The sequence below is a fragment of the Arvicanthis niloticus genome, chromosome 1, assembly GCF_011762505.2.
Source record: "Arvicanthis niloticus isolate mArvNil1 chromosome 1, mArvNil1.pat.X, whole genome shotgun sequence".
Lineage (NCBI taxonomy): Eukaryota > Metazoa > Chordata > Mammalia > Rodentia > Muridae > Arvicanthis > Arvicanthis niloticus.
In genome coordinates, this window is record NC_047658.1 from 2,150,024 (window position 1) to 2,161,929 (window position 11,906).

Consider the following 11,906-nt stretch of genomic DNA (forward strand, 5'->3'; position numbering starts at 1 on the left):
TGGCTTTTATGGTCTCTGGTGAGAAGTCTGGTGTAATTCTTATAGGTCTGCCTTTATATGTTACTTTACCCTTTTTCCTTACTGCTTTTAGTATTTTTCTTTGTTTTGTACATTTGATGTTTTGACTATTATGTGGTGGGAAGTTTTTCTTTTCTGGTCTAAGCTATTTGGAGTTCTGTAGGCTTCTTGTATATTTATGGACATCACTTTCTTTAGCTTACGGAAGTTTTCCTCTATAATTTTGTTGAGGATATTTACTGGTCCTTTAAGTTGGGAGTCTTCCCCCTCATCTATACCTATTATCCTTAGGTTTGGCCTTCTCATTGTGTCTTGGATTTCTTGTATATTTTGGGTTAGTAGCTTTTTGTATTTTGCATTTTCTTTGACAGTTGTGTCAATGTTTTCCATGGTATCTTTTGCACATGAGATTCTCTCTTCCATCTCTTGTATTCTGTTGGTGATACTTGTGTCTATGACTCCTGATCTTTTTTTTTTAGGTTTTCTATATCCAGGGTAGTCTCACTTTGTGATTTCTTTATTGTTTCTACTTCCATTTTTAGATCCTGCATGGTTTTGTTTAATTCCTTCTCCCGTTTGGTTGTGTTTTCTTGCAATTCCTTAAGGGATTTTTGTGTTTCCTCTTTACAGGTTTCTATCTGTCTACCAGTGTTCTCCTTAAGTTCTTTGAGAGTGTTATTTATTTCTTTCTTAAAGTCCTCTATCATCATCATGAGAAGTGATTTTAATTCTGAATCCTGCTTTTCTGGTGTGATGGGGTGTTCAGGGCTTGCTATGATGGGGGAACTGGGTTCTCATGATGCCATGTAACTTTGGTTTTTGTTGCTTACGTTCTTGTGCTTGCCTTTTGCCATCTGGTTAATTCTAGTGCTACCTGTACTTGCTGTCACTGAATGAAGCCTGCCTTTCCAGTTATCTAGCTTGTGTCTGATCTTCTAGGGGTCCAGAAGTCTCTGTGATCTTTTCCAGCTGCACTGATTACAGTGGTACCTCTAGGATGCCTCAGGATATGGTGCCTCCAAGGTAGCAGTCCAGCTAGGTGTCTGCTGTTCTGAGTGCAGTGTCTCCTCTAGAATATCTCAGGATATATTGTCTGAAGCTCTGAGTTCAGTTGTTCCTCTGTGGCTCTGGGTTGAGTGGACCTTCCAGTATGTCTCAGGCGGGATCTGGGGTCCACACACCAGCAGGCCGGACAGAGGTCTGGTCCAGGCCTCAGTTCTGGAAGGCTTGCTTGCTTTTTAAAGCTGTAGCACATTTTGTAGTTGATATTTTCTGAGAATGTCATTTAATCATTTTGTTTGGCATTACTAACACAACTGAACAAACTATGGCTCTGATGAGTGCTACCCTGCATGGATGAAAAATTTGTCTACCAGAGATATGAGTGAGCTATTGGTTGAAATTTAATTAGTACAAATTTAAATAAAATTTTATTTCAGGCATTTTTCCTTTTTATGGGATATTTTTATTTATTTACATTTTAGATGTGACCCCCTTTTTCAATTTCCCTTCCCTAGAACCCTCCCATTCCATCCTCCCTCCTTTTTGCTTTTATGCCATTTTAATTACATGCATGCATTAAGGTCAGTTCTAGGTTGAGGAACAAGCAATACAATAGATGCAAATAGTCAAGGAACAAGCAAGACAATAAACACAAATAGTCAAAAATCAAGCAAGGTATTAAAACCAATTACACGAACACTCCTGTGATCACTGTTTCTAAGGGTCTATCATGATGACCAAAATATCTGAGCCTTCGTCCCTGTTCTAGCCCAAGGTCATTTTCATTTCTGAAGCCTATTTCCTTGTTCTGGCCTAAAATTTAGATTCCTGGCTGAAATTACTTCTTTGTTCTAGCTTAAGATTTAGATTACTAACTGAGAGTACTTCTTTGTTCTAACCTAATGTCAGATTTCTATCTGTGGCCTAATTCCTTGTTTTTGACCAATGTCATATTCCTGCCAAGCAGCCCATTTCCTTGTCCTTGTCCTTGTCCCATGTCAGATTCTTGCCAAGCAGCCTCAAATCTGCCTCTCCCAGTTTTTTATTTTATTAACAAGACTGAGCCTGTCTTCAGGCATTTTTCACTGTGAGTCATTGGTCTGAGAGGACTGTGAGGCAATTGGACAACACAGGCGTCTGCCACTATTTTTACATGCCTATCATAACTAGTGGATGAGTCTATTGCTATAGAGACCATGCAGTAACAATGCAGTACATAAGAAATCACCAAACCTAAGGGGAATAAGTATAGAAGAAAGCAAAGTTTCCCACCTTAGAGGGCCAGGAAATATCTTAAATAAATTAAAGAAGAAAACTTCCCTAACCTAAAGAAAGAGATGCCTATGAACATTCAAGAAGCCTACAGAATTCCAAATAAACTAGATCAGAAGAGAAATTTACCCTGTCACATAATAATCACAACACCAAATGCACAAAACAATGAAAGAATATTAAAAGCAATAAGGAAAAAAAGGTCAAGTAACATATGAACGCAGACCTAAAAGAATTATACCAGACTTCTCACCAGAGACTATAAAAGCCAGAAGATCCTGGACAGACGGCATACAGACCCTAAAAGAACACAAATGCCAGCCCAGGCTACTATACTCAGCAAAACTCTCAATTACCATAGATGGAGAAACCAGATATTCCATGACAAAACAAAATTTACACAATATTTTCCACAAATCCAGCCCTACATAGGATAATAGAGGGAAACCACCAACACAAGGAAGGAAATTAGACCCTAGAAAGAGCAGGAAACTAATCTTCTTCAAACAAACCCAAAAGAAGATAGCCACACAAACATAACTCCACCTCTAATAACAAAAATAACAGGAAGCAACAATCACTTTTCTTTAACATCTCTTAACATCAATGGACTCAATTCCTCAATAAAAAGACATAGACTAACAGACTGGATATGTAAACAGGACCCAACATTTTGCTGCATATGGGAAATGCACCTAAGTGACAAAGACAGACACTACCTCAGAATAAAAGGCTGGAAAACAATTTTTCAATCGAATGGTCCAAAGAACAAGCTGGGGTAGCCATCCTAATATCAAATAAAATCGACTTTCAACCAGAAGTTATCAAGAAATATAAGAATGGACACTTCATACTCATCAAAGGAAGAATCAACCAAGATGAAATCTCAATTCTATACATCTATGGAACAAATGCAATTGGAACCACATTCGTAAAAGGAACTTTACTAAAGCTCAAGGCATGCATTGCACCTCACACAATAATAATGGGAGACTTCAACACCCCACTCTAATCTACGGATAGATTATGGAAACAGAAACTAAACAGAGACACAGTAAAACTAAGAGAAATTATAAGCCAAATTCATTTAGCTGATATTTATAAAACATTCATCCAAAAACAAAAGAATATACCTTCTTCTCAGCATCTAATGGTACCTTCTCCAAAATAGACCATATAATTAGTCACAAAACCGGCCTCGACAGAAATAAGATTGAAACAACCCTTTGCATCCTATGAGATCACCATGGACTAAGGCTGTTTTTTTTAAATTTTATTGGATATTTTATTTACATTTCATATGCCATGCCCTTTCTCAATTTCCCCTCCCTAGAAAACCCCTATCCCATCGCTCCTTCTTCTTTTTGCTTTTATACAATTTTTAAATGTTAATCAAAGGCTTTATAAGTTTGGTAATTCTCAATAACCATATGCCCATACAATCTGAAGTGTAACCCAATACCCAACCTAGATGTATCATCCTATCTATTACTTGCAGAAACATGCGAACATCCGCCTCCATATAACCCCATCTCTCACTCGTCACCTAGCTCCTCCTCTCCATCTCCTCCCCTTCTCCTTACTCCTCCTATTCCTCTCCTTACTCCTCCCATCTTAGCTCCTCCTACATATCACCCTTCCTGTTAAATCTTTTCTATTAAAATACAATATGCACATAATCAGCTTAAAGAAGTTAATGAAGAGTCAGGACCCCTATCCCCTGGGCTTGGGGACTAAAGAGGTTAATATTGGGCTGTCTTTCTAGGGAACAGTAGTGGTTTTGTTGGAACAGGGAGGATTAGCTAGGATTTATTGCATAGCCATAACCTATTGGTAGAAATAAGTATAATTGTTATTAAGATGAAGTTACAATTTCTTAAATGGTACAAAATTTACTTTGATTTCAAAATTAAGGTTTTCATTGGTACACATTTCTTACTGATATGAAACTAATATTAACATTGTTACTCTCATAGGCATTGTGCCTATATAACACATTTAGGAATACAAGACTTAGACCCAGCCTTCTGTAACTTTTCTAACTGATTTGAGATGATTAGCCTATAGCAAATTCATGGCTCTGAATTTATCATTGAGATATTTTCTATATTTTATTTAGAAATAGCTGAGAGGAGTTAGAGAACAATCCAGATTGCCTTACATAGATAGTTGGTTTTCAAAATGTCAGAAGTCCACAGAATTGACATTACAAACATTTCTGTGTTGATGGTCATTTTGATTAGAGACCTGCCTGCTCCTGACAGCTTCCTGTCTTGGATTCTAAGAAGAATTTGAGCATCTTTAGAGTTTCTCCAGTTGTGGTGAGACAGCCACTAGGCAAGAATTGCCTCTTTTCATCTACAGAAAAATCACTACCCAGAAAAGGACACACTTGTGGAACAGATGACTGATTATATCTGCCAAGACAGAGTAATCAGCCCTTAATAATTCTGCATCACTAGGTCTGTCAGATGATCCTGGGCCAGAAAGCTGAAGATTAGATGCTTCAACATTTTTGTACTATAGGGACTGTACGGGTGTTCAGCAGTATCTATAAATTGGCTAAGTTTTAGAAGTTATGATTTTTGCTTCCCATAATTTCAGTTAACTCAGTCATTCTGGATTTCTAACGGGGTTGAAGACTTAAAGTCTCATAGCCAATCCCAGCTATTTACTTTGGGAGAAAAGATTTGAGAGGATGGGGATTCCGCCCGAGACATCCTGGAGGCTCCATGGACCCCACAGCCAGCCATAGGTAGGAAGACTCACACAATGCCCTAAGCCCATAGCTGGGTGCAGGGAGCCCTCAGATTCCAGCAGAAATCCAACCCCCACCCTGCCCCTTTGGACTAGCATTCCCCTTCCTCTCCTCTCCCATATCTAAGGCCTGGACCAGACCTGTGCCCGGTCTGCTGTTGTGTGGACCCCGGATTATACCAGAGATATTCTGGAAGGTCCACTCAACCCAGAGCCACAGAGGAACAACTGAACTCAGAGCGTCAGACAACATATCCTGAGATATCCTAAAGAAACCACTGCACTTAGGTCAGTGGGCACCTTATCCTGAGACATCCTAGAGGAGACACTGCACTCAAAACAGCAGACACCTAGCTGGTCTGCTACATTGGAGACACCATATCCTGAGTCATCCTAGAGGTACCACTGTACTCAGAGCATCTGGAAAAGATCACACAGACATCTGGGCCCCAAGGAGATAAGACACAAGCAAGATAACTGGAAAGGCAGGCTTCAGTCAGAGACAGCAAGTAGCACTAGAGTTAACCAGATGGCGAAAGGCAAACGCAAGAACGTAAGCAACAGAATCCAAAGTTACATGGCATCATCAGAACCCAGTTCCCTCATCATAGCAAGCCCTGAACACCCCATCACACCAGAAAAGCAGGATTCAGAATTTTATTTTAATTGAAATGCAATTATATTTCTCTTCTTTCTTCCTTCAAACCATTCAATGTCCCCCTGACTCAGCGCATCTCAAATTGAAGACCTCATTTCATTATGACTACAACCTCATCACATACATTTGCATTAAAACTTATAAGTAAAACCTAGTATGTGAACTTTGTGTTACCAGAATGTTGATAATTTTAAGGCTTACATTAAGGGCTTTATCCTTGAGAAATCCTAATTCATTCTCTCTCTCTCTCTCTCTCTCTCTCTCTCTCTCTCTCTCTCTCTCTCTCTAATTGTTTTGAAGAAACTGTATAATAACAAGGTAGAGCTATTATAACAGGAATGCATTCATAACAAAACAAAATCTATGAATGATAGATTTTTTTAAAAAAATAAGTATCCACTGAATAGAGATAAACATAAAAATGAGGGGAACTTGTTAAAATATGTGTGAACCAAAAAGTATTCACATATACTTATACACAGAAAGGGGTTAGCTACCACTCACTCATATTTGAAAAGCCACATGTCACTTCCCTTCTTGATACTTTATACTGAAAAATACACACATTGATTTTATCAACATTTCTCTCCAGGAAAAAATGCATAAGCCTGAGTCATTCTTAAAGAAAATAAAGTAATTTATATCATAGGTTTGAAGGTGTAGATGTATGTTGATAAATCTGCATAGGTACAGTGAGGACAGCAGAGCAGATGTGATCAAAGTTAGTGGGAACATGATTCAGAACTCACATGTAAACACCAGTAGTTAGATGGAACTGGAACCTGTAATGTTTCCTCCAAGATAACCTCCTAAATGGCACCAAGCTTCCAATATATGGTGTCTGGGGTGACACTGAGAATGTTTTTATATCAAAAAGCATGTTGACTAAGAAAGCAATGTATTCTCTCTTTTAAACAAATTAAAATGTCTCTCAGAGATGTTTCCTTCTTGTTCTTTGTTTTAGAATTATTTATTTATTTTATACATGTGAGTACACTGTAGTTGTCTTCAGACACATCAGAAGGGGGCATCAGATCCAATTACACATGATTGTGACCCGCCATATAGTTGCTGGGAATTGAACTCAGGACCTCTGGAGAGCAGTCAGTGCTCTTAACCACTGAGCCATCTCTCCAGCTCCTGAAACAAAGTAAACTTAAAAGTTATTTTGAAGGTTTTTAAATTTTGTATACAATGTTCAGTGCCTGGAAATTCCAGAAGAGGACATTGCATCCCGGAATCTAGAGTCATAGGCAGTGATTAACTCATGTGTGGAGGTGTTTGGACTTCAATGCTTGTCTACGTGAGAAGAGTGTACATTTCAACTGCTGATCCTTCTTCCTAGAACTGAAAAGATCAGTGTCCATGTTGATTCTTTCATATTCACAGAGGTGAATTCTATCACCAGTGTGTAGAAACATAGAAACAATGTCTATGAAACATGAGAAATTGTAAACATCAAATGTAAATAATATATTCAGAAACACACCCCCTTTGTGAAATGAAATTATTTAAAATGATCTGCACACTAAGTTCAAACTTTACCTCTTGTTTTTGTTTGATACAGAAGAGGGTGGAGAAGGCATGTTTGAGCCTCATTACATTACTTTCTAATTTGAAAATATTTGCGGATCTATATCCAAAGTTGAAAAATAAATTAGAGCCATATGATGGCCACTTGTATATTGAAATGTGTTATAGGTATATGTCTGCATTTAAGCTATGAGTATAGCAAAGGAAGGAAGATACAATGTCACATGTCCACAAGGAGAATGGAAAATGCAGAGTGTAACTTTACTTTCCATTTTAAGAAAATGGGGTAGAGCATAGAATGAAAAAATGCAAGGATACAAACTATAACCACAGATTTCCAGTAAATGGTTATATTGCTCATTTCTAGGTGTGTCACCAAAAAACAAGAAAGCACAACTCCAAGATCCTACTGGGCTTGAAACCTAAAACTTACCAAGTTATTCATTAGTCTTTGAAATTTAATTCAGTTATACTTCCATACAAAATGACACACACAAATACATTTGTGCATCTGTGAATGTTTGTGTGTGAACACATTCACCTGCATGCACACTGATATCTTGCTTACCTGCAGAGCCTCTACAATGCCATGATATTACTGTAATTATGCTCACAGTTCTGTCAGAACAAATGAATAACCATGCAAATCTAGCCAGAAGCTCTCAATTCTGTTCTTGGTCAGAGGGCTTGGGGAAATGTCTATTCCTTTTCAAGAAACGGGATGCCCGATAGTCTTGGCTCATGAGTAGAAATGGACAAAGAGTAGGGAAAAGCAGAGAGGACATTTCAGCCATATTAAACAGAGACCAGCTAGGATTATACACGACAGATACAAAGAATTGACCAAGGGAAGAAATTGTGTAAAAGGAGACAAAAGTACTGACCAGGAGAAGGATGGTTTTAGTGGCTCTGGACTCAGGGGAGGATCTAGAAGAAGCATTGGTTCTTGACATGTATTTCATCATCTGCTTGTGCCTGTACAGTGTGAGAACCATGGAGCCACTGGCCCACAGCATGAGACCCACCAAAACCATATCAGGACCTGACAGTAATGTTGCATAAAGCATGTCACTGGTTGGATCATGCCGGGCAGCATAGCAGTGTATAAAATATTTCAGGTTTGTTGTGCTTTCATTGCCATTTATTGCCCTCAAGTGCACAGAATATACACTGTTTGTAAATAAATGAATTACCCAGTTGAGGTACACAAAGCAATGAATGCACTTGTGTGACCTTACCTTAAGTTCTGAATAACGTGAGTTCCTGGGGCTGATGATGATAGCCTGAAATACACTAAGAAATGAGGTGCTGCCAATACTAGCACCCCTACTGACTCTGTGTGCAAAAGGAAATAGTTTACATCCAATATCATTGAAAATGTCTTTAAACCCAAAAGACGCTATTGTCTTGGGCACACCTTTACACAGTACAGTTACGATATTAGCTACAATCAAGTGCATGAGAAGCCAGTCTGTAGACCTTAACCTATACCTTGTTAGGTAAATATATATAAGGTGGTATAGGAGAGTAAAATTGCCTAAAATTGCAATTATAGTCAGAGAGAAGAAAGTCATTCCTATAAGCAACTCACTGGTTTCCATGCTGTCAGTTCCTGTTCTCAAACTGAGGATCCTGCATGGCAAGGTGAAGCTAGAGACACAGTCACCATTCTCTCTTCTCAATGAGTTCACAAGATATATTCAACGTGTAGGGCATCTACCACTTTGGCATAATTTCTACACATAAAAGTGATTGTATGAGGCCTCAAAGCATTTGAATATCTTTAGGTTCATACTATGTGAATAACTAACAAAGTTTCATTAACAGGACAAGCAGGAAAATATCTGTAAGAAAACTGGCTCATATTTGAAATAAAGCAATGACCCCATCAAATCAACTAGTCAGTAGTCATATGGCATACATTTAACTCTGGGAAATAAACACAAATCCATGTAAAGTAAAGTAATAGGGTAACAAAATTATTATTAAAGGAAGGTCATAAATAATCTTTGTATCACCAAGTAAAGTGATGCTATGATTAAGAACATAAGACTTGAGTTTTGTAATTTTAGGGTACAAATCCCACTCACATTGTGATAACATTAGTTTCAAACATTAACACAGTTGGAAAAAGATTACTACAACAATAGACATTAATGTTTAAAATGTTTAGGTTCAGAGGAAAAGTTAGTAGTGAGAAAACAACATTCTATTGAACTCGTCTATGGGGCCAGTTTTTCTGCTTTTAATTTGCTATACAACTAATAAAAATCTTATATTTTAATGACAATGTTTTCACTGTATGCAAAAATATTTAATTCTAGTCAGAAAGAAATAAAATTTATAAATGCCTTAATTTAAAAGACTCTTTCTATATACACAGAAAAAACTGGTATTCATTCAGTTATTATAATTTCAAATTGGTAGGAAACCTATTTTCATTAATCACATTCTCACTCTAAAAAGTTTTGTTCAAATAAGGCCATCAGTTATGTGCAGTTCCGGATAGAACAAATTTGTTTCTGGAACACATTCCACTCATCCCTTCAAACTTGAAGTAATACTACTTGTACATGTAGAAGTCCTGAAAATGTACTATGCATATTTCAAGGAATAACAGGTTATTAAACTGTGGATTTATTGTCAGGATTACTTAGATTTTAGTCCATTTTGTTTATAAAAATATTTACAAATATTTCACAAAATAATTTGTACGTATCCAAGTGCATAATGAAAGAATCTCTGCCACAAATACCCTGTAAATGAATCCTCCATCCAGAGCTTATGATCTAACCCATCACTCTACAGAGTCACCACTGTGCATAACAGCACACAGAAAACTAAAACTAATAAACTTACTACAAAGATGTGCAGTGTCACTGACCTCAACAACCATCCTTTGTCAGGTGTCCTAGTGAAATCTTTCATAAGGGAAATGACTTCTTTCAGACAGACATTCTTAAGCACCAGATTGTTAATGAATATGACAGCACAGATGCCACTGGCAGTGAGGAATGGGCTAAGCTAGAAGTGGAATGCAGTGCTTGTAGGACCCCAGCATTCATTTCTATCTAACTCCCTTCCTGAGGAGGTGCTCTGTGTTCTGTGTAGCTTTGCTCTTCATCCAGATTCAGTGCCAGGTCTGAATGTCCCTTATGATTACTTACCAAGACTCATATATTGAATCGTCTCTGCTCTCAGATTGCAGTCTGTTCCACTTTCTGCACCATTTCTCTTCCTGGGATGCTGATATCATTGCCCTGGCCACAAAATTCAAAAACTCATCTGTAGGGAGTTACTAGGGCCTGAGATATGGATCTGTGATTCTGTGACCTCATCTCCCCTCAGACTTGCAATTATTTCACTTGCAGTAGCAATGGATGTAGGCTTGACCAGGCAATAAATATGCTCTGAACTTTTCTCCCCTGTTGACAGTTCTCAGTGAAGAACTACAACTCTTGTTATCAGTTCTTAAGGGAATATGTTGAAGTCAAAAGTGGTTGTTATCTGCTCTGTTTTCTAGAGGCCATGGGATTTCACCTTTGTGTTTCAGGAGATAATGTGGCCCATGTGATGAGTATAACTGAGCTATGTGTGTGCATTGTAGCTGACGGTTGTCTGAGATGTTCTGTCCACAAATCTTAGTTTACCTTCCTTATCTCAGGTACACCAATATGTAGAATAGAAATTCAGTCTGCAATCCCACCAGCAATGAAGGAGTGTTCTTCCTCCACATCCTTCCCAACATGTGTTGTCACCTGGGCTTCTGATCTTAACCATTCTGATTGGTGTAAGGTGGATTCTCAGGGTCGTTTTCATTGTGTTTCTCTGATCACTTAGGATTTTGAACATTTCTTTAGGTGTTCCTCAACCATCTCTGATTCCTCTGCTTTGAATTCTAGGTTTAGTTCTATACCCCATTTTTTGTTTGGTTTTTTTTTTTTTTTTTTTTTTTTTTGGTTAGCTTCTTGTGTTCTTTCTATAATTTGAATACTAGCCATCTATCAGATATGCAGTTAATGAAGATTTTTTTCCCAATCTATATGTTGCCAATTTGTCTTACTATGTCCTTTGCCCTACAGAAACTTTCTAGTTTAATGGGATCTTATTAACCAATTCTTGATCTTAGATCATGAGCCATTAGAGTTTTGTTTAGGATATTTCACACTGATGGAGCGCAAACCATCTATACCCATTCACCATGCCATGTACAATAAAAGCTTTGGAAAACTACTGGACCAGGTTCCCAGCCTTTGGAACCAGACCTTCTTGTGAATGTGGAACTCTCTGCCAGTGGTGTGGAAAGCCTGCCACATGACTTTGTTCCCACTGCTAGACTACCCGGTCAGTGTTTTCCACAACTGGCGCCCAAAGTGGGGCACAAACACCCACATGACTTTAAGAACCAGGCCACACAAGTCTGCCAAGCAAGTATACAATCCATGGGGCACGGCCCCAAGACTCTATCTCCCTCACCTCTCGGTGCACATGCAAGCCTGTCGCTTGACAGAGCACAGCTCCATGTACACCCAAAGGTCTTCATTCTGCCAAGCCCCTCCCCCACGGAGTCTGGGGCCACAAAGGGAGATTCCTACTACCTGGATGATCCTCAGTGGTCTGGGGCGCAGGCTTCAAACCTGTAGCTACTTCCCCACTGGAGAGAACC

At 38.4% G+C, this 11,906-nt stretch overlaps 1 protein-coding gene across 1 annotated transcript; it reads right to left on the bottom strand.

The window, feature by feature from the left end:
• Positions 1–7,902: 7,902 nt before the first annotated feature.
• On the bottom strand, positions 7,903–8,925 carry LOC117699295 (vomeronasal type-1 receptor 4-like). Its single transcript, XM_034491184.1, has one exon. It carries the CDS (start codon positions 8,839–8,841, stop codon positions 7,903–7,905), a length of 939 nt encoding a protein of 312 aa, XP_034347075.1. The 5' UTR covers positions 8,842–8,925.
• Between the last annotated feature and the right edge of the window lie 2,981 nt (positions 8,926–11,906).

What these genes read in the sequence shown, in the direction of transcription:
- LOC117699295 (XM_034491184.1), bottom strand. Translation starts at nt 8,841, where the DNA reads ATGGAAACCAGTGAGTTGCTTATAGGAATGACTTTCTTCTCTCTGACT.